Source organism: Scardinius erythrophthalmus (assembly GCF_964197995.2).
Source record: "Scardinius erythrophthalmus genome assembly, chromosome: 9".
NCBI lineage: Eukaryota > Metazoa > Chordata > Actinopteri > Cypriniformes > Leuciscidae > Scardinius > Scardinius erythrophthalmus.
This window is the reverse complement of record NC_138229.1, coordinates 40,501,678-40,526,180: the sequence shown is the minus strand read 5'-3', so window position 1 is coordinate 40,526,180 and position 24,503 is coordinate 40,501,678. Positions and strand designations below refer to the sequence as shown.

Sequence of the window (24,503 nt, the reverse complement as noted above, 5' to 3'; positions counted from 1 at the left end):
GGAGCTGAAATTCAGATATGCTAATAGCTATTCAATTTTGATAATCACCAATCACAACAGGTGATCGGCTTTTAGACACCGTTAGAAAGAAATCTGATGCTGCAATGTATATTATGAGAAAATTTTGTGTGAGAAAAGTGTTTTTTGACCTTGTATACATGTAAACCAATTATAGGAGAGCTCTTTATAAAAAAAAAAAAAAAAAATTATATATATATATATTATACATATATAGTTATAGTGAAATAAGAATTTGGTAATATTGCCCATCCCTAATTTCAGGAAGTGTGATAAGCTTCTGTATAAATGAACAGAACATTTTCCCAGACAGTGAGAAGATACAAAATGCATTATTTTAAGCAAGTGAACTACATCTGATGGATCTGCTTATCTGGCAAATGAAGAAACACAATCAAATGAAAAACATTAACAATAGTGACCAGACACAAAATTACAAAAATTTGGACAGTTATTATTTTATTTCTGTATTTTGAGTTATTTTTTAAAAGCGGTATGGTGTATAACATCTGTTAGTGCATATGTCCACTTCGCCTTTCTTTCAACTATAATGTGTCGTTCTACATAAAAGTTCAGGAGGCGTCCAGCCTTGAACCCGGAGGCCGTGTCTGAGCCGCGTGATTGAGGGAGTTTGAATGGGTTTGAGCGAGAACATCCGACTGGCAAGTAAGAACATCCGACCTGCTGGCGTGGGACTGTGGACACTCTCATCAAATGGCAGTTTTGGTGTTTGTAATGTAGAGCAGGTAAACAGACGTCTCGAGGAAACTATCACAAGTATCCTTCCCGACGAAACTGTTCCTGTAAGATATCCTTGTACTCGTCAAAGCCTCCGTCCACACGGTGCACTCGCCCGGCCTCACAAACCCAGAGCTCCTTACAAACTATCCGGATCAGACGCTCGTCGTGGGACACCAGAACCACACCACCCTGACAGAGAAACACACACACGTCAAGTTTCTGCAGACGACACTTAATTAGCTGCTGCTACTCCCTGCTGTTTTATTTTACATCAAGTGATTACAATTACATAATGAAAATGCTGTAAACACCTCAGAACACATCAGATTTGCTTGTTCAACGTGGAGGACAACATTAGCAGATTCTGCACTTACTTTGAAAACGTTGAGGGCTTTTGCCAAGGCCTCGATCGTCTCCATGTCCAGATGATTTGTGGGTTCATCCAGAATGTAGAAGTTGGGGCTATAAATGAAAGTCAGATATCACAAAGTCTGAATATGTAAATGAACGTGCAAATGAAGGCCATACGGTGTAAATACGGTTCAGAGGGCGTAAGTGAAGGTCAGTCAATGAATGTGAGGCCCTGTTTACAGCTGGCATTAAGATGTGTTTTGGTCGATCGGATCACAAGTGGACGACGCTAAATACAGGTGTAAACGGGGTCTGAAACGTTTTGAGCTTGTCCACTTTCCTCCACATCCAGATGAACTGTAGTTGAAAACACATTTAACCGGATTGCTTTCGTAGTGTAAACGCTCATGTGATCGAATGTGTTCAAACAGCCACTAAACACCGTCTTCTCTCCGTCTACTGACCGAATGAGTAACATTATGGGAAGAGCTCGAGCCAGACGGGATTTAAACTTTGTCGGCTGGAGATCCAAGTTTGGTTTAAAGGTGAGAAACGTACCAAGCACAATGTTCTCTCACCATTCCTGATTTCTAACACACACTCGCAGCGTTCGGCTGGTCTTGTGTCTGTCAGAGCAGAAACTAAAGCTGATGTTCTCCGTGTGTTTTTCCGTCGTCTCCGGTCGTGTTCATTTTTAAATAGCGTGAGCTTAGTAAGTATATTAGAGATCGAAAGATATATAAAAAAAGGTCCATATATTTACCCTCCCATAGACCCTCCCCTCAAAGAAATCAGTGGTTGAAAGTGGAAAAAGAAACGATTAAAACACCAGGTGTAAACGGGAATGTGTCTCTCGTCTACTTGTGATCCGATCCACCAAAACACATCTTAATAGCAGGTGTAAACAGGGCCTGAGGGTCAGGTGATGTAAATGCAGGTGTAAATGTCCATTAGAAGAGGGGTTATTGTGGTTAACTAAAACCATAAGGAACATTTGTTACTTGAGATAAAATAAATGTTAAAGGCACAATATGAAAGTTTCACCACTAGAGGTCGCTTATTCAAAACAATAACAAAGACAGCTTTAAATTGGGGACTACTCTGGATTTAAACATTGTTAGAAACATTTGGGATAACTTGTGTAAAGTACACAAGTCAACAAAATATATAACATTGTTCTAGTGGGATATTTATATTGTATTGTACCTTTAACTGAAATAAAATAGAAACTTTATTTCAGGCAACATTTCTCATTTTCATTTAGTTTAACTTGTACTAAAATAACTAAAGCTGAAATTAATAAAAAATAACTATTTATATAATTACAACAAACAACAACAACTAAATTACTAGAACTTTAACTAAATGGAAAATATAAAAGTAAAAAAAAAAAAATAATAATTGTATTTGTAAAAATTGTATCTCAATGATATTACTATAACACTGGTTATATTAGTGTTTTACCAGGGCATGGTCATCTGAGCGAAAGCCACACGGCTCTTCTGTCCTCCTGACAGACTCGCCACCGGCCGCGTGGCCAGTTCCCCCGTGATGCCGTATCGACCCAACTGATGACGGTACTCTTCCTCCGTTTGACCTGATCACAGCAACACAGAGGAGACGGTTCAAACTTCAGCTAAATGTAGGTAAAGTCCCCCTGTGGTGAAAATCCAACTTTTAATGTTGTTTATATGTCTATGTGGTGTTTTTAATAGGGCTGACTTCTAATAGTCGAGGATTCGATTCGGAGAGGTCTGATTCGACTATGAACCTCATAGTCGAATACATGTGCTGGGGACAGAGACGCATTCGCATTTTCAGAAGGGCTGGGTACCATTTTTATTTTATTTTTTCAGGTCATGTTTTGAAAGACGATGTCCTGTAGCTTACTAATGTAAATAAATAAAAATGTATTCAAAAACCTGCTTCACGTTTTCAGCAGGGCAGCGGAGCGGCTGTGAGTTGACTCCACACGGTTCTCATGTGCGTTAAAAAGCTTTACGTGGTTTAATGTACCTAAACAATGATTACCAAATTCCACTCTCATGTTGCTCCACATAACCACTTAAAATGATAAAAAAAAAAATCGAACCCAGAGTCCAATTATTTTGGACGTTATCTGATATTAAGCGTTTCTGCTTCACATTTTCAGCAGGGCTGCGGAGCGGCTGTGAGTTGACTCCACACGGTTCTCATGTGCCTTAAAAAGCTTTACGTGGTTTAATGTACCTAAACAACGATCACCAAATTTCTCTCTCATATTGCTCCTCATGTTTATGAAATGTTATGATATATGTGTGATATATATGTGTTTTTTAGCTCTTTTGTTTGAAATGGAAAAAATCTAGCTGCTATCTAAAAAAAAAAAGAAAAAAAAAAGGTTCGACTATCAGTCGACTACGGCAAAATCGAACGAATCAGATTCGACTATGAAAATCCTTAGTCGAAAACAGCCCTAGTTTTTAATATGCTTTCAGACAAACTATGTGTAAATTCATAAGTCGACAGCATTGCTGAGTATTTCCTCCTTAAAACTGCAGTGAACCAAAAACAGTCTCAAAAACACGCTTTGAAATCGCTGGTGTTTCTGACGTCACAAACTACCTTGTAACCAATCAGATCAACGTGTGATCGTCAACCAGTGGATCTCTGAGCTGAGTGAGTGAGTGGAGGTGGGCTCATTTGCATATTCATAGAACCGCGTATACTAAATGAGGCAAGGGTGTCGAGTTACATTCAAGATATTTTAAGAGGATTAGGGCTGTCGCGGTGAAGGATTTTCCCTTGCGGTAATTTTGAGTGGCTCAATAGTGCGATATGCGGTTTTCCTGCATTTATTAATTTATTTTGATTTATTTATATTTATTTGTTGCTATATAAATAATCAGCATGCACAAAAACGAGTAAATTTTTAGTAACCAATAAACCGAAACTAAACGGCGTCTCTGCGCATTGAAAGCCTGTCACTCAGCGCGCAGTTGTTACGGCAACGGACTGTCTTTGAGTGAAACTATTCATTCAACAACACGTTCAAAAACGCTGATTGATTCATTAAAAGATAGTAATGAAACAAGGTTAATTATTTTTTAACTTTGAGCTCCACTTTTCAAGGCTCAGCTGACCAGCAATGCGTCGCACGGGTAACACTAAAGCAGAGCCTGTCTTATTAAACATTCTCTGACTGAAGCTTCACTTAATGGAGACAAATGGCATTGATTCAATGCGTGACTCACTGAGTTTTGTTTTCCGCGACCGCGAGTTCCTCGCGCTATGGATGCTGACCAGCGCTGTCGCTGATGCCATTCATGGTAAATAACCTTTATTTTAAACGTTAAAATGACAGGACAAATATTAACCTTTCCTTGGACACGGCAACCTTTTCACGAATCTATGACTTGACCTCAAAGACAGACGCAGGTAATCGCACGCGCTCAGTCGATCGCTCTCATTCACTGTCTGTTTAGGCTTAAGTGCAAATCCACGAAGCCTCTGTACAAATCACCATGATAAAACCATGATCGCCGCGTCTTATCATTATTAACTTATTTAACATTCAATACATGCACGAAGTTCAAAACAAGAAGGGTTTCGCCTTATGAAAAAAGAAAACACGCGAATATTGCGGTTGCTGCGGTTACTTGAATTCTTCTGCGCTTGGCTTGTCAGTAGCGCGGTACTGCGATATTGCGGTTATCGCGACAGCCCTAAAGAGGATGACATTTTTTTCCAGGAAAACATGTTTCAATATGGTGATCAAAGATGAGTTTTAAGGGATAAAATGATTGCCTACAGGGGGACTTTAATATTAGTAGAAACAATATTCGTTGGCAAGTAATGCAGGGCGGGTTGGATGACACTGTTATTAGTTAATATTACCTTCCCCACCCACACAACTATGTTTAATAAAGTCAAAGACAATAAAAAAGGATTGACTTCATGTTGACTTTAAATGCGTCAATCACACAGATGATGTGACACGAGTGACAAAGGCCTAGAATAACAGCTCGACATTCTCAGTGTGAATGATGTGACTAATATCTTCATTAATGAACAGGACTTGAGACATCAGAAGTGTCTCTGCAGGGGTCAGGGGTGTAATCCTGATGGTTTTTGATGAGAGTGTAAGTGGCAGTTTGAGGCATTACCGGGAAATCTGTTCAGCAGCAGCTCTATTGAGCAGACATTGAGGTCCAGTTGATCCACGTGATGTTGACTGAAATAACCAATCTTCAAGTTTCTGTTTGAAAAGACACAGAGATGTGAGAGACAGGCAGACACACAGGTTATAGTCTCTTCGGTGTGGCAGTGAAGCTCACCTGTGGGCGTATCTGACACCGTTGATAGGCGTCAACTCTCCCATTAGCAGCTTCAGTACAGTGGATTTACCAGCTCCATTCTCTCCCACCTACAGACACACCAAGACAATCAATGAAAGATGATGTGCTCTCGGTTAACTGAGAAGAGTTACTGGTAGCACTTTACTTTACAGTCCTGTTCCGCATGTACGTACCAAGTGCTTATTATAGCATTTACAATAACTAGGTAGTAACCCCGATCCCCTAAACCAGAGGTCGGGAACCTATGGCTCGCGAGCCACATCTGGCTCTTTGGCAAAAATCATGTGGCTCGCGAGGTCTCTAACCCTTTACCAACAAACCATCGATGAAAAACAATTAAAACACATCAACAGAGATCGGCTCTCTGCAGAAAAAGCAACCAATTACAATTCCCTTGTTGTAGTACAGCCTACTGAAGTTAATGAAAAGTTTATGATAATAATAATATTAAAGTTGTACCGGCAAAAGTGCGTGTTCAGTGCTGTTCGCGAGTGTCACGAGTCACCACAGCAATCAACTAACCGCTTACGTTTCTGTGGTAACCTAACAGCTCCTGCACTGGATTCAAGCAGGCGAAAACCATTCTAGAACAGCAGCAAAAATGTAAAAGTAGACTTTATAAACTTTAATATAACATTTTATTGAAACGGGTGCTTTGCTGCGCATAGAGACATTTCACCCGCTGGTAGGCTACTTTCACTTTTGCCGCAGAGACCCTTTATGTCCTATAAATGTGTCGTATTTTTGATAATCCGCGCAGATTTCAGTTGACGATTCTGTTTAAAGTTATTAAAAACAAAACATGAATGAATGAGAAAGAAAAGAACAGGATGTGCTTTATATTGAAAAGAAATATTAAAAGCGCGATAAGTCGCGAAAGAGAACTGACAGGATACTGTGCGCGCGCTCCGAGCGCAACACGGACAAGCAGCCTTTGTCTTCGGTTGCGCGCCTAAACGGCCAAATAAACACAGAAATATATCAAAATGCTAAGTCGAGTATTCACGTAAACACAGCAGATAGTACTGTGTGCATTCATTCTCTCTCACACGCACACAAAATGGTATATGCTCATTGCTCATCACTTGGTACTCAACCTCACAGTGAAAGCCCTGCAGAATTAATTCCATATTCCAACTTATTTATTGTTTGCTGAATATTTGTTAATAATATTAATAATTAAATAATATTAATAATAATTACTACGGTTGAATTTTTTATTGAAAAAAGCACGTCTTTAATATTAACTTTAATAATATATATATATATAGGCAATTTTTTTTCCTACTGTGGCTCTTTTGGAAAAATGCATTATCCAAAAATGAAAAAATGGCTCTTTGGTCAAAAAAGGTTCCCGACCCCTGCCCTAAACCTAACCTTAACCCATGTAGTTTCCTTTTATTACCAGTACTTTCTTGGATAAGTACACTGTAATTACACGAAGTATACATAATGTAAAATATAGTGTAACCGAGGATAACACTTTATTTGGTTGCACTTTATTTTAAGGTGTCATTGTTACAGTGTAATTATATTTAAGTACTGAGTAATATTAATTAACTACATGTACTTACTACAATGTTAGGGTAGGATTAGGATTTAAGATATAGTTGCTTGTAATTATGCATAATTTACTGTTACTATGTAATTACTATGGTAAGTACATGTAACATATGTAACAAGGACACTGTAAAATAAAGTGTTACCCTTTATTTTAAGGTACATGTTACTACATGTACTTACTATAGTAATAACAGTAAATTATGCAACTAACCCTAACTATATATTAAGTACATGTAGATAATTAATATTACTCAGTATTTAAGTACGTACAATGCAACTAGGTCACCTTAAAACAAAGTGTAACCTTTTACAGTCCTGTTTGCATTTACTGTAAACACTTTGTACTTATTATAGTAGTTACAACATTTCTGTTGCGTATGAGAAACATCAAATGGCCAGAGGTGGAAGTAACGAATTACAACTACTCACGTTACTGTAATTAAGTAGTTTTTTGGGGTACTTGTACTTTGAGTATATTTTTAAATCTGTAATTTTACTTGTACTCAAGTACATATTAAGCTAAGTAATCTACTTCGCTACTTGTAAAATCACATTTCGTTACTGAGTACAATTTGAATTGATATTCAAATCTTTGAATGGCATTTCGGTAGCCAATAAAAATATTCGATCGTAAACGGACCAATAAAACCCCTGATATTTGGACTGAATGAAAGCCGCCGCAGTCGCAGCAGGTTTTGAAGAGCTGATCATGAAGGAGGCGAGGAGCTCAGAGTGATTAATGGCTGGACTGAAAGTTTGGAACAACAAACTACATAGTTATTATTGTCAAAATATCTATATTTTACCAGCTGCGCGTTCTCATTCTCTCATCTCAACGACAGCGAGTTTGACACACCCGCCTCCTCTCAGCGCGGGATTGCAGGTAGGCCTATTACGCATAATTTTATTAATACCTGCAAGTTTCTCTGGCATATTTTAATGGCAAATGTCACGAACAATATTATTACGCGAGGGCACATTCATGTAATCGCAGAAAACTGGACGCGAGCTCTCAAATATACGAACGAACTGGACTCGGATATTGAGTGTGCGCTCTCGGACTGTGTGTCATATCATGTGCAATCGCGAATCTCTCCAAGTGGTTCTCACTGCAGACTCAAATGACGTCCAGCTCCAATCTCTCCATGCTCTTGAATTAAACACTGTCAAAAGTTATGAAAAATCTAGTCTTTTTGCAAATTAAATTCAGTTTGCTTTGAATTGAAATCAAGCTTCCTTGTGCTGTGTGTGAGCTATTGCAACAGTTCACGTTACCCTATTGTAAAGACAAATACACTGAGTGAGTAAATATTAGATTATTGTAATGGTTATTGATCAATGTTTAAATATGTAAACAAAAGCCTAAATTAAAATCTCACCTTATAAAGTGGACGTGTCTCTTCAGAAGACTTGAATTAAACTTTTCCATTCAAATAGAATTACTGTTACAATGAGTGTTGTGCTTTTCCATGCTTGAAAATAATGATTGCCTTGACAAAATGGATGGACAAAAATGTAGATATTAAAATATTTAGTATGTAGTAGTTTTCCCGATGGTATTAAAAATTATAGGCTAGGCCTTGAATATTGACATATTTCAAGGTGTCATATTGAAGTTAGAAATTCCAGTATCCACTAATTAATGTCCTTTGACATAAGGTAAAAACGTGTTAAAAGTAGCTATTTTCTACATAAATCTATGATTTTGTTGAATATTTTTATTGGTAATGCATTAACTATCGCCAGCTAAAAAGTAATTAGTAACTAGTACTCTGAGTAGTTTTTGAGAAGAGTAATTTGTACTTTTACTTAATTACTTTTTTGACACCAGTACTTTTACTTGTAATTGAGTATTATTTCAGCAATGTAACGGTACTTGTACTTGAGTACAAATTTTCAGTACTCTTTCCACCTCTGCAAATGGCAAACGAAACGAAAGTTTGGCTAAACCCTTCTTCTAGTGTGAGCTTTGCAGCGCGGACCGTTTATCAGCAGCGTGAGCTCAGAACAGGTTTACTCGCGGGCCGATCTCCATCACGCGACACTGTTACAACTACTCAACTTGGTAAGTCTCTTGATTACATTAATCAGGGACAATGACTTCAAATAAATTAAATGAATGCACGTTTTGTTGGGGGGAAACCCCTAACTAAATATATATTTATAACTATCTAGGTTTCACAGCTTTTATAATCATTCTAAACAATGGTAATGGTGATCGCCTCAGAAAAGACCAGTAAGCTCTGGAATTGGTTTGTAGAGCTAGACAAAGTTGTTTCGTGTTATTGCGAACACATACGATGCAGATGCGAGACTCGAGATCCGCCGAGACGCTGAGGCCGTTGAAGAGTCGCTGGTCGGGCGAGTATCCGAACTCCACCTCGTCCAACTGCAGGATCGGAGGAGACAGCTTCTCAAAGTTATCCGGGAAACTGTTGGAGATCAGAACCAAACACACGTTCACTTCTGAACACACACTACACACACACACAGGAAGATGGAGCGAAACTGACCGTAAGATGGCTTCAGACTCCTTGACCAGGGGCTTGAGTTCAGGCCTGTGACACACACACACACACACACACAGGGGGCGAGTGAGCGAGAGTGTGTGTTTGATCAGTGAGTAAACATGAGCTGCTCGTGTCACACTTACAGTTTCTCCAGCAGCTTGAGTTTGCTCTGCACTTGAGCCGCTCTGTTGGCGTTATATCTGAAGCGGTCGATGAACACCTGACACAAGCACAACATTAACACACGTTTCAACTGGCAGCTTTGTCTACAGATCAGAAGCACTGTACATTCATGGTGGATTGAGAAAACTGTGTAAAAAGTAATTCAGCAATTTTGGTGGATCAGCATCAGGCATTGAAAAACAAATCGATCAAATAATACTCGCAATATTTGTGATGCGTGCAGATATGCACAACGCGTTCACAAAATACTCATATTTTTCTTCTTTCACATTTTGTTGCAGCCATAATTCATATGGAAGTTACACTACTGGTACACTACTTTCATTTGATTAAAAATACAGTAAAAACAGTAATATTGTGAAATATTATTACAATTTAAAATAACTGTTTTCTATGTGAATATATTGTGAAATTTATTCCTGTGATCAAAGCTGAATTTTCAGCATGTCTTCAGTGTCACATGATCCTTCAGAAATCAGTCTAATATGATGGTTTCCTCCTCAATTATTATAAATTATCAATGTCCTTAAAAGGTGAAACCATTCAAATATGATGATTTGGTGCTCAAACTTTTTTTTACAATCAATGTTGAAAACTTTTTTTTTGTTTGCTTCGTTTTTGCTGCTTCATATTTTTGTGGAAACCGTGATGCATTTATTTTTTCAGGATTTTTTATTAGAAATAGAAATCTTTTGTAATATAAAAGTCTTTACTGTCACTCAACTGAATGTATCCTTGCTGAATAAAAGTAGTTCTTTCTGTCTTTCTTTCAGTCTTTTATGTCTTTCTTCTTTCTATTACTTACTTTGATACGATATCATGAAGAATATCCATATTCGATACCATGGCGAAAAACTGCCATATAGATATTATCATCTCGTGATTTTTTTGGATAATTTGGGCAATTTTGTTGCAATAGCTTTCACACAGCGCAAGGAGGCTCAATTTGAAACGCTGAACTAAATTTAACTCTGGACAAGTAATAGTCAGTAATAAAATAAGAACAAATAAACAAATTGCAAACGACAGCACAAATAACTAAAAAAGATTAAAGATACAAATGAAACAAACATGGGTTTAAGTTTTTCAGGTGGGTTTAAAAGTAGCATTCAGGTCAGAAATACTACAGAAATTAATACTGAATGGTCTTCATTGTAAAAATTTAATCCAGATTAATGCTAACAATCAAAGTTACAAAAGTTGTTCAGTCAAGAGCAGTGAGTGATGTTCTCTTTGTCTTTTGTTCTTTGATTAGTATTAATGACAGACAGCTGCAGGTTTATTAGGCTACTGTCACTTTAAGAGCTTATGCACGGATCCAATATACTGTTACACAACATCCCCCCCCCAACTATTTACATTACAAAATTGACTGCATTTACCTGAATATTTGGTAAGATGGCCATTTTGACATAATATTGTGTGTATTTGACCGTTTAAGCACAATAAGCCAAGAAAGATATAACCTTGTGAGTACTAACAAAATATTAGTACTCACAAGCTGTTTGAGCTGCGGCTTTATGTGCGCGGCACTTGTATAGATCAGTGGTGCAAGCGCAAAGCCTGTGGGAATGACTCAAACCATGTGCAATACCTGCAACCCCGGCCCAGTAACACTATTCAACCGGAGCGAATGAGACGAGTGAGTGAGCGGAGGCGGGTGTGTGTCAATTCAGCGTCAGAAAAAAGAGAGAGCAAGAACGTGCAGCTGGTATTGATGTATCGATACTGCAGAAAAGGAGTATTGGAACCGTTTCAGATATTTCAGTATCGATACATATCGAATATCTGACAACACTACTTGCCTCAAACTTCTGAACGGTAGTGTATAACGGTTTGCACAAAGATATTAAGCAGAAAAACTTTTTCAACAGTGACAATAACACTAAAACAAAGCACTAAATCAGCATATTAGAATGATTTCTGCGTGAACTAAGACTTTTAAGGACCCGATTTCACTCAAATGTAAGACCTCTGTCAGACTTCCTTTAGACTCAGTCTAGGTGAGGAAGATGTTCTTCAGAGAAGCTGTTAGATACCTGTATATGTTCTCTGTACTGTAACTGAGCTTCATATTCTCTCTGCTGGTTCTTCAGTCGGTCTTCTTTGGTCTTGATGAAGTTCTCATAGTCGCCGCGATAACTCTCCAGCCGCTGGGAGTGCAGGTGTATGATGTCTGTTACCACCGCATTCAAGAAGTTACGATCGTGAGACACCACAAGGATGGTGGACTGCCATGTCTAGGGTGAAAGAAAGGTACAATTACTTCCAAAACTTCTTCATCTTATCCGATTTCGGCCATTAAAACATTTTAACATCCCATTAGTTTTCATTTAGAACTGATAAATGATGAGACGGCAGCCATGAAAGCAAACTATCGAACCGTCTGTCTGTCTTAGACGACACTTACTTGTAAATAGTTTTCCAGCCACAGAATGGCTCTTACGTCCAACATGTTTGTGGGCTCTGTATAGAAGTGATGAATAAAAGATATGCATCAATATTTAACGCAGATTATCAATATTACCACCATATTCAGAACATTTTACTCACCATCAAGTAACAAAAGGTCAGGCCTGAAAAATATAGCAACAGATAAAACAATCATTACTATCACAAAGTACTCTGAATAATCTGACTAGTTAACCATGCAACCTTTTAAATTATACGTATATAACATAATTTCACACAATTATGAAATGATAGTATAATGCATTTATTTGTAGTATAGGATACACCATCATATAATAAACTCACCGTGCAAACAGGGCACTTGCTAAAGCTAACCTCATCCTCCAGCCTCCAGAAAACTCCCTACAGGAAACACACACATCAAGAACCACCGTGATAAATCAACACGCACTCGCTTATGAAGAGAGAAGATTTATACATGGCTACATACTCACTTGGTTGTTTGCTGTTGCATTTTAGGTGAAAAGCCTAAACCGGCAAGGATGACTGATGCTCTGAAAGAAAATGAGCATCACATGACTTGTTCATCACACTGTTTGACTATGCTTGCATGTCCTGAATAACAATGTGGAAGCCTGATCTACAAATACATGAAAACTGTGTGTAAAATGATCTTGTGGCGGTCTGAAAAAAACAACAACATTAATTCTAATTTATTTGATAAACATGCAAATAATTAATTTTCTAAAAATCATAATAATTTTCTACTCACCTGGCGGGCGCTTTATCGGCTTCAATTTCTTCCAGTTTCGCATAAATTTCAGAAAGACGGACACTTTCTAAGCCTTCAGCACTGAAAGATTGAAGGAAACACACAGAAACAGGTTTTAGCTAACACTAGAAACATATTAATCAGGACCTGTTATGCACTTTTACAACGTCTGTTTGTTTTTGTGCTCTACTAGAGCAGGGTTTCCTGCTTGAATGTTGATTATTTTCCTCATATTCTCTATTGTGCGGCTCCTCTCTTCCCAGTCTGTCAGTAACGCTCTGTTTAGTTCCTGTCTCTGTGAAGCCCCTCCTTCTGAAAAGCACACTGTGCTCTGATTGGTCGGCTGGATCAGTGTGTTGAGATTGGTCTATAGCGCTTCGAGTGTGTTTGGGAAATGCCCCGCCCCTTTTACCATATCCACCAGTTTCAACACACTACTAACTAGCTCAACCAGACCATGAGGAAGTCATTGAGTCATTCATTCATTCAAACGGCTGATTCATTCAGTAATGAAGTAAATGACTCAACCCAATTGAGTCATTCAAAACGCATAAAAAAAAAAATCAACAAGAGGCTTCCAAACTGAGGGTACAGAATAAAGCAGGATGAAAACAGCACAGCGTCCCCCACATGGCCCTATACATTTTTCATTTGTAGTCTTTTAAAAAGGCATCTGAAATAATAAACTAAGTACAATATCACTTTTTCGATATCTGAAACGCATCTAATACTCATTTTCCGCAGAATAGATACACAATACCAGCTGAGCTTTCTCACTCTCTCATCTCTCAGACAGCGCGTCACACATAAACCGTCCCGTTACTCACTCGTTTCATTTGATCCGGATGAATACTGTCACTGCTTTAATTTCAGAGTGTGATTGATCGTTTTCGCATAATTTTCCTTATTCCCGCAGATGTTGTACTCACATCCAAAGTGTGCGCACAGTATGATGGATCTGTGTGTCAGGTCTTAAAGTTACAGCAGCCTAATGTAGCCTACCAGCTGCCAAATTATGGAGATATATATGAAGAGTTCAGATGCAAAAGCCTCTAAGTGCCATCTGAAATTTTCTTCTAGAATGATCATTTTTACCAAGCTTGTATATTTAAATTCAGTAATTTCACTTAAATGACAATTAATATGTCATTTAGAAAATTTCAGATGGCACTTAAGAGGCTTTTGCATCTGAACTCTTCATATATATGGTATCGATGTCCAAATTGTGGCCAGTGAAAATGTGAGTGGCTAGTAACTTTGGAAAACCACAAGCGGCTGCTGAGCAAAAAAAGTTCATGTCAAACCCTGGATACAAACATCCAACAGCATGTTGAAGTGTGTGAGGCATTGGTGAGAGTAGCTGACGTACGTCCCGTTGGCGATGTGTGCGTTGAGTGAGCGCTCTTCCTTCAGCAGCGCCTCTCGAACGGTGTCGCTCTCCAGGACGCTCTGCAGAGCCACGGTGTCGTCTCCGGCCACCTCCTGCTCCACGTGCAGAATGGAGATGTGTGAGGGGACACGCAAGCTTCGACTCGCCAGCATCTTCAGCAGAGTGGTCTTACCGAGCCCGTTACGACCAATCAGACCGTAGCGCCGGCCGGTGGCCAGAGACAGTTCAGCGCCCTGAAGCAGACACCTGCGCACGGGAACAAGCGTTAACACACCAACTAATGCACTTCTGTTACAGCAACAAGACACAAGAGGCCATGCAGACATTTTTCAAAGTGTGAGGGTTGCTTTACGCAAGAGTAAAGTGTCTGACATACATTTCAGGATTCGATTCGATTTAATTCAAATTGATATTAATTTATTTGGATATATACAAATGGCCACTTTACTGGGTAAAACTGTTCAACTATATCTAATATAGGGCTGTCACTTTTGTGAAAAAAATTTTGAGACATAAGTGTTCATTGAATCAATTGTAAAATCGATTTTCCATGTCTAAAGACGTTTCCATTTTAAATGCCAAATATGGGGAAGTCCACGGACGACTTACAGGCATTAGGACGAACGTAAAGAGGTCAGCAAATTTTCCTGATAATTTATTGGCGTGAAGTTTTGTGCACAATGACAAACAGGAGTGCAACATTCTCCAAAAACAGCAGAGTGGACTGCCATAGCATCAATGAAAAACATTACCTCAGTCTTCAACATGACTGTGTTTACGATTAGAAATGTCAAACAAATTTCGCCTACGAAGGCAATTGTAGACGAGTAGCCCGAATCTGTATCTGTATGCATGAGACTGTCTGCATACCGGCAGAATTCACAGTTAAGTTGTAAAAAGAGACGCATTATGCAGAAGTATAATTTGCTGTTATGCGTGTGTGTCAGAGCCTGCAGTCGCTGTGTGACGCGCGTTCGCTGCGGGCGTATCGTGACGAGCTGGACGCGCTCCGAGAAAAGACCGTTTAAATCGATTCCCTATTTTCGTTTTCGAAACTTGCGTTGGTTGGTCCGATCGATTGTACAATCGATTTTCAAACATAAAGTGACAGCCCTAATCTAATGTAAACACAAATATCTAATCAGCCAATCACATGGCAGCAACTCAATGCATTTAGGCATGTAGAAATGGTCAAGATGATCTGCTGAAGTTCAAACTGAGCATCAGGTGATTTAAACTCCCTCTGTGGTGAAAATATGTGGCTGTTAATGTTGTTATATGTCTATGTGGCGTTTTTAATATGCTTTAAGTAGTGGTCGACAAATATATCAGCTGATATTTGGCATTTTTAAAATATCGGCATTGGCCGATGTGTTGGAAGTGGGACTTTTATTTTGACGGCGCTCCAGACTTTTATTTGACGGGCGGCGCTGAACACCAGCGCCTGATCACACAGCGCTCACTCACATTCTCCGTCTTCATTAGTTCACGATCTCTGTCATATCTGTCAGTCATATCGAATACTTTGTTAGACAGAACTGGTAAACAAAGAAAGTAAATGGTAAGCGAAAAAGTAAAGCGTTGCTTTTATATTATTTGTAACAGAAAAGGCAAACAATCAGGCTAAAATACTTTATCATTTACCATCAACATTCAGCAAATGCGCATCTACGACATTTAAACAAATCTCTGAATACCTAATAAACATTTAATTTCACAAACCTTGCAGATTTAATCGAATCCAGCTGTGATATCTTGTGAAGTGTGCATTTGTAGCCTGATAAACGTGTGACTGCGAGTGACGGTCGGTCCGTGCGAAGTGAGTGAATGCGAACAGAAGATCAGCTTCAGGAGACGCGATCGAAAAACTTGAAATCCTTCATTTTTAAATATGCTGATATATAACCAGTTGCCCACTGTGTCATATTCATATCGTTTTCACTGTGCTGTATGTAATATTAGAATTACCTTGTCTTTATTTGAAAAAATATGATTACCAGTGCGCACAATATTACCAGATTACTGAGTGCAATGTTACAGTGTTAACTTCCTTTTTATTCACATATTCATATATTTTTAAACAATTACTTTATTTGTGAAAAATACAAGATTCAAGAAGTTGCCATCTAAAGTATAAGCATGTTTATTTTAAGGATTTGTATTCTAATTTATATATAATTTATTAAATATTGATTAAAATAAATATAATGTATGTATGTATATATAGGCTTTATATCGGCCACCCTGCTCTCTAAGATATCGGCCATCAAAAAAACAATTTCGGTCGACCACTAGCTTTGTAAATTCATAAGTAAACACCATTGCTGAGTATTTTCTCCTTAAAACTGCAGTGAACATATTTAAGACATATTTAAAGAAATTTTATTAAGCTTGGAAGAGCCAGGACATTTTTTTAACATAACTCTGATTGTATTCGTCTAAAAAAATTAATGTCATATACACCTAGGATGACTTCAGGGTTAATAAATCATGGGCTAAATATCCAGTAAGCATCAGTTTTGTGGGTGAAAATGCCTTGTTGAGGTCAGAGGTCAGAGGAGAATGACCAGACTGGTTCAGCTGAGAGAAAAGCAACATTTTGTTTCGTAAACGAGGCCCAGTGTAATGGAGAGTTCGCAAATAAACTATTATTGGCAGATGAAACATTAACTGTACTGGATCTGACAGCAGCTGCATCACTAACAGTAAGTGAAAGATCTCATAATGCTTTGTCTGTAAGTGACGGTTTTATATGGATAATGTTTTTAAAACACTAACATGCAATAGCGAGTGGGCGTTGATACTGTTTATTATGCAATGACGTTAGCCAATCATAACTGGCCATTTACTGACAAGCCTTAAAGGAGCCACGCCTTAAAAACGGGTTATTTCAGAAAGAGAGAGAATGAGGGTTGAAAATAATACCTTTTCAGCATATATATATATATTTGTTTTTTGTGCCTGCAAACTTTTTTTTATTAACATTATAAGTGAACCTTAAGGAACATTAAAATAAAAATAAAATCTGTGTCATGGCCCCTCAGACAGTCATATTGTTAAAGGTATAGCGGAGGATTTTCTTTTTCCGGGTGGGTAGTGTAAACTATTGGTCCACCTAAGTGTCAATCATTCTGGTGATATGTAACGTAAGGCCGTCGTACGTGCTCGTCCCTTAGTTTTGGCTTTCTGCGCATGCGCACTTTCAGGTGTTTATGTGTGGTGGTGAGCTAGAGTTACGGTTTAAGCCATTCATTGAAGCTCGCCGTTTCACCGGGTCCTTTGAAAATGTCTGAGGGTCGCAAGAGAAAAAGTTTGTACGAACTGTATGAGAAGAAGAGAAAGGCCTCAGAAGAGAGAAACGAGATCAGAGTGTTTTTGGGAGATTGTTTCACACGATGGCGTGCGCTGAAAACACAGGTTGGGCTTCCCACTGATGCCTCAGTCGCGAAGTTTCTACTCGACAGGTAAAGTTTGGCATGCTATTTGGAGAAAAAGTGCAAATCTTCTTTTGGAAAGTAATCTTGTATGAGTGATGCCGACAGCAACTTGTAAACAGAGCGTGCACGAGGAGAACCTCGCACACGTTTAATAGGCGTTCCCTCTCGGGAGCAGGTAGAGTGTTGCGCATGTGCATTTTTTCAAAAAGTGGAGAGGGCGGTTCTTATCTAAAATTCGGAAAGATCCTCCGCTATACCTTTAAGTTGTGAATGTGCATTTGCAGTCTGAGTGAATGTGATGACAACAACAGAGAGTACTGTTGAAAAAAGTTTTTCCAATATACACTGGCGTTCAAAAGTTTTGGATCGGTATGTTTTTGTAATGTTTTTAAAAGAAGGATCTTCTGCTCACCAAGACTGCATTTATTTAAAATGATTAAAAATACAAAAATATTAATAATATTTTTAAATATTCAGTGTCACATGACCCTTCAGAAATCAGTCTATGATGATTTGATGCTCAAGAAACATTCACTATTATTATCAATGTTAAAAACAGTTCTATTTCATTTATTTTAAACAGAATCTTTTAATATCATAAATGTCTTTACTGTAACTTTTGATCAATTTAATTCATCTTTTTTTTTTATAAAATAAAATGAACCCAAAACTTGTGAACGGTAGTGTATAATGTTACAAAAGCTTTCAATTTCAGATGAATGCTGTTCTTTTGAACTTTCTATTCATCAAAGAACTGAAAATTTACACACAACTGTATAATAATAAATGTTTCTTGAGCATCAAATCATCATATTAGACTGATTTCTGAAGGATCATGTGACACTGAAGACGATGCTGTAATGATGCTGAAACTTCAGCTTTGATCACAGGAATAAATTACACTTTACTGTATATTCACATAGAAAACAGATGATTTAAATTGTAATAATATTTCACAATATTACTGTTTTTACTGTATTTTTAATGAATTAAATGCAGCCTTGGTGAGCAGAAGAGCCTTCTTTTAAAAACATAAAAACACTTTCCGAACCCAAAGTTAGTCTGACGAATCCTTCCCTAAATCACGCAAGTTATCATTACTGTCTCAAGAATGTTTTGTGTGCTTACGGTCACATGAATTCGTAACTCATGTTGTGTTGGTTTAGACACCAGTGTTTCTGTGAATCATGTGATCTCTCACCTCTCCCCAAAAGACACGTCGAAATTCTCGATGCGTATGTCATAACTGCGATTCTTCCCAGAGGAGTCGACGCGGTTTTCTTTCTTACTGCTCGCCTGACTGGCCGAGGCCTCCTCCAAAACCCTGAGAAAAGCAGATCAACAGGCACTCAGTGATCTCAGTCACAGGGGTTCAGCGTCAGTAGACCGCTGCACTTTCGTGTGAACATCACATGCACTGTGAACATCTCAAGTCAGCAACAGAAACTGTTCCAGCGATGAAGCAGAACTCACAGTGGAGATGTGGATTTCTGCGAGTCCTTCTCATTCCTGCGCTCATGTTTGGCTTTCAGTTTGGCTTCAGCTTTCTCTAGTTTCTTGGCATTCACAGTCTAACATGAACAGAAGAGAGTGATAAAGTTACATTATACCAGAAGTAAAGTGTCACACAGTTGATGGTGCTGGACACAGACCTGCTCAAAACATCATATCAAGTATATGAAAGTTTGTATGAGATGAGATGAGATGATCTTACTGTACTCGGGTTCCTCTTCATCATCCAGATACCATGAACGTCATTAGCAGATGTCGCTGAAAGAGCAGAAACATTGAGACACTCTTTTGATGTTAAACTGGACAAATCTTTAGTGTGTAATGTTGCTGTCTGAGTTCTTCTCTATATCAGTGTCAGTGTTTCTGAACTCCTGAAACGCCTCCATTGTAGTCTTGAGTTTCTTCCGGGAACGAACGCGTCACAATATTCCTCATTTAAATAATTCATATGCAGAATAAAGGGGCGGGGCCTGGTTGAGTTAGTTAGTAGTGTGTTGAAACTGGCGGTTATGGAAAGAGGCGGGACATTTCCGAAACACACTCGAAGCGTTCGACCAATCACAACACACTGATCCAGCCGACCAATCAGAGCACAGTGTGCTTTATAATTGCTTTGAAAGCTGAAGCTCGCGATTATGGTAATGGGAGTTACATTTCCAACACCCACTTGACACCCGTTTGTCCAATCACAACTCACCGCGCTTTTCGGAAGGAGGGGCTTTGAAAAAATCAACGTGTTTCAGAAAGACTGGGCATTGAGGAGCTATAAAAATGTACAGCATGTGGAAAATAATGTATTTTTTGAGCATTAAAGCATGTTAACATATTCTATTACACCCAATACACAAAATAATGATCTTTGAAAATAGCCTTAACGACTTAAAGTCTCCCTGTGGTGAAAATCCAGCTTTTAATGTTGTTTATGTGTCTATGTAGTGTTTTTAATCTGCTTTAAGACTAACCATGTGTAAATTCATAAGTCGACAGCATTGCTGAGTGTTTTCTCCTTAAAACTGCAGTGAACCAAAGACAGTCTCAAAAACACGCTTTGAAATCACTGGTGTTTCTGACGTCACAAACTACCTTGTAACCAATCAGATCAACGTGTGATCGTCAACCAGTGGATCTCTGAGCTGAGCGAGTGAGTGGAGGCGGGGCTCATTTGCATATTCATAGAACCGCACATACTAAATGAGGCAAGGGTGTCGAGTTACATTCAAGATATTTTAAGGCATGAAGAAATTTGTTTTCAAGGAACAAAACATTTAAATATGTCATTTTGGTGATCAAAGATGAGTTTTACACAATTATTGATTCCATGCAGCACCAAAACAAATCCTTTCATTCTCATAGTTAAAAAAATGGTGGCGTATTACAATTATGACTGTTTTGTTTTTGGTTTTATTAAAAAAAAAGTTAGCATTTTAAGTGGACCTAAGATGAAATAATAAAATAATAAAGTATTATCCTTTATGTCAAAACAGAAATCCATTACCTGTGTGCTTTCTGTCATCTAGCTGTCGTCTATCAGCACTGAGAGTGTAAAGAATGAAGTTAAAATACACATATAAATAAATGTGTCTCACCTGCGTCAGCAGACACTTGAGATAACTGCACCGGCGCCTCCAGCAGCATCTGCTGCTGCCCAGAGTCACACTTCGTCCTGGCAAGAGCAAGAGCAAACAAGATCATGGGTTAGATGAGGTTTGCTTATCGCTCAACAGAGGTTTAGTAAAGGCCAGAGTCACAACACAGACATGCAGAACAGAAAAGCACACGTGTGTCATTGAATTTGGCATTTTTAAATAATTTTCACTTTTGCTGAAGTCTCGAATAGTTCAGGGTTCCCACACCTTGGTTAACTTCAAATTCAAGGAGCTTTCAAGGACTTTCCAGGTCCAATATCCTTAAATTTAAGGACTTAATGTGGGTACACATTTGTTGTGTCCAACAACAAACCTTGAGGTACGATCGTAGTAGTTGAACACCATGGCAACGTACAACACAAAGTACCGTTAATATACGCGTAAATGCCAGTAACTAGCGTAAATCAAGCAAGCGAGTGCACATAGGACACGAAGGGATGGTGAAATAAAGCATTAGTGTTTTTCCAGAAAACTTCTTGCACAAAATAAATTCAAGCACTTTCAAGGACCTGTGTCTATGTGTGTTTATTTTCCAAACCCTTCCAGGGCCAAGGACCCGTGGGAACCCTGCATGCATCAGTTTCACTTTTGCTGAAGTCTCAAGTGTGTGACACAGACTCATCTTGAAGAACGACCACGACAGAAGACGTCAGAGCCGCTGGAGTTTCCCTTTCATAACTCGGAAAATTAAAACTATTGATCAACTTTATACAACAGTTAGGTCTGGATCTCGAATCTGATTGGCTGAGAGCCTTTTCCAGCCATGCGATATTCTACTAATATCACAAATCACTAATTAATAAAATCACTCATTTCTCACAGCGAGCGTCAATGGCGGAGGAGCAAACACAACACACACTGAATGTAGTTTTAAGAGCTTTAGGTGAGCATGTGTTTGTTTAGACCTCAAATATGCGTTTAGATCTAAACAGCGATGATCATTCAGTGGATCATTCAGATCACGAGTGCTAATCACTAAATTTGCATAATTCCCTAAGTGAACACTAAAACAATAAACATAAACAACATTATTAGCGGACACAATTCATTATTAGCGAGTTCCCCAATGCAATGTTTTTGTACTAGAAAGAATATGAACATTGATGGTGGATCGGTTCATTGCACTGCAAAAAATGCTTTTCTTACTTTGTATTTTTGTCATGTTTCCAGTCCAAAATATCAAACTTTTCTTAAATCAAGACGCATTTACTAAAGTAGTAAAATGACATAAGATATTAAGTCTTGTTTTCTGGAAAAATAAGTCAAATTAAGTGAGTTTTGCTTAAAACAAGTTAAAATATCTGCCAAAAATAATTTGTTTCTGTTTGAATTAAGATTATTTTTCTTACCCCATTGGCAAATAATTTAGCTTTTTTAAGCATCAACTCAATTCATTTGTATTTGTTCCCCCGGAAAACAGGAATTAGTGACATAATATCTTAAGTCATTTTCCTCACCTAGTAAATGCATCTTGATTGAAGCATTTTTAGATATCTGGACTGGAAACATGACAAAAAAACTCAGTAAGAAAATCATGTTTTGCAGTGTGGCGCTTACAGCTGGAGTGTGTTGAACATCTGGAAGCAGATGTTTCGGATGTCGTCTTCATTCTTGTCCCCGACCTCTTGCAGAACGCCCCCGATGGCTTCAAACACTTCCTCCCCATCCTCGAAATCTGAGCCGCCACTGCCCAACACTCCTGTGCCGTAAAACACACAACACACACAGTCAGAACACACACCTGATCCTCAACATCTCCATCAATGCACCTCGTCACACTGCTCTTCTGGATTTGCGAGGTCAACATGAAAAATAACTAGTTACAAGCGTAACACACTTGGAAAAATCTAGTTTCAAAACTGTTAAAGGAGAGTTATCACACTTTACAGATGATTTTATTGAGCAATGCTTTCATTTCATGAATGTTACGGTGTGATCGTACTTGTCAAAGGTACAATTGCGATCTTTTAACGATTAATTGTGAAGATCTACCCAGACAGCAACATAGTGTCGGCCCAGATCCGGCCCACATCTGGTACGGTTCAATCCACATGTGCCGGATGCGGGCCGGATCTGGGCCGACACTATAGTGCCAGTCCTTTTATTAAGGACCCTAAAAGAGTCGGTTTTCAAATGAAGAAATAAAGCACTCGTTAAAATTACACTGCATACTAAGTAATCGCATACACTTTAATAATATAATAACTTAAATTAATATTAATAAGTGAAATCTACAGTTGTCGCTGAATATAAATCTTTTAGGGGAAAATATATTAACAAATGAAGGCATAATGAAGATGGAACGAAGATGTGTTCATTTATTCATTTCTTTCTCACGCCATTCATAAATTATTTCGAATGACGCCTGGGAAACTATGACATCTGCAGAAGAAAATCATCTGTCAGGCACAAACTATTACATTATATTAGCCTATATTATATGACTGATGCCAAATTGATTAATCACATCTAACATAAAAGTTTGTCTATATAATGTGTGTATATATATATATATGTTTTGTGCTTATATGTACATATGAAGAGTTCAGATGCAAAAGCCTCTAAGTGCCATCTGAAATCTTCTTCTAGAATGATCTTTTTATCAAGCTCGTATATTTAAGTTCAGTAATTTCACTTAAATGACAATTAATAGGTAATTTTCATTGCCATTTAAGTGAAATTACTGAACTTAAACATACAAGCTTGATAAAAAAAGATCATTCTAGAAGAAAATTTCAGATGGCACTTAGAGGCTTTTGCATCTGAACTCTTCATGTGTGTGTATATGTATATACACACACACACACACATATGGGTGTGTATACACACACACATATATATTATATAAACAAAAACTTTTATGTACAGCACTATATTATATATTATATAGTAGTAAACCATCTGTCTGTCTGGAAACATGAGACCGGTGTCACTGTCAAACTGCTTTATTTCACAAATGTCAACTTATAAAGCAAGTATGTTTTGATTGAATCGATAACTCGTGTGTCCATGAAATTATTTAAGCGCTAATGTCAGTAATTGATCAGATGTATCTGATACTGTCTGCTAGCATGACCAACACATCACCAGAACTACTTTATATAATGAATGAGCTCGTGTCATTGACGCAGGACTGGACACTAACAGCGCATATAAGGCGTCACATGTGTATATTAATGTCATATATTTGTACCGTACCAGTGATATAATCGAAGAGTTCAGAGTCGATCTGTGGAAACTCGTTCTTCAGTATCTCCACATACGCCGCCATCATACACACTCACACACACCGGGCCGCCGGACACTATGCGCATGCGCACTGGCGCATCAATAACACGTGGACGAGCGCAGCAAGAATCTCTGCGCTCTGTGGCTCAGGAAGAGTTGTTACATTCAAACCTCACCACGTTAATGTCTTAGAGCAGTGCACTCGTCTAAATGTCCAAAATTGGAGACTGACATTCAAGTGAAAAGCCACCTCAGCAAAAATACAAACAATTAAATAAAATGTGTCAGAATGCACTGTGTTTGGTGCATCGTGAACAGCGCTGGAAAAAGTAACATGTACCACGTGACCATGTACGCAGTTGCTCTGCATGTAATAAATAATAAAAACCCGGAGAAACTTTCA

At 38.3% G+C, this 24,503-nt stretch overlaps 1 protein-coding gene across 1 annotated transcript; it reads right to left on the bottom strand.

Moving 5' to 3' along the window:
• Nucleotides 1-334: 334 nt before the first annotated feature.
• On the bottom strand, nucleotides 335-24,172 carry abcf3 (ATP-binding cassette, sub-family F (GCN20), member 3). Its single transcript, XM_081375184.1, has 21 exons — nucleotides 24,071-24,172; nucleotides 22,430-22,571; nucleotides 20,813-20,889; nucleotides 19,429-19,484; nucleotides 19,188-19,285; nucleotides 18,916-19,038; nucleotides 14,257-14,523; nucleotides 12,888-12,968; nucleotides 12,610-12,669; nucleotides 12,461-12,517; nucleotides 12,257-12,279; nucleotides 12,114-12,169; nucleotides 11,743-11,943; nucleotides 9,664-9,740; nucleotides 9,524-9,568; nucleotides 9,310-9,442; nucleotides 5,427-5,515; nucleotides 5,256-5,347; nucleotides 2,575-2,707; nucleotides 1,134-1,221; nucleotides 335-948 (listed from the first exon to the last, which is right to left on the bottom strand). The coding sequence occupies exons 1-21, from the start codon at nucleotides 24,144-24,146 to the stop codon at nucleotides 790-792; spliced, it is 2,133 nt and encodes a 710-aa protein (XP_081231310.1). The 5' UTR covers nucleotides 24,147-24,172; the 3' UTR covers nucleotides 335-789.
• Between the last annotated feature and the right edge of the window lie 331 nt (nucleotides 24,173-24,503).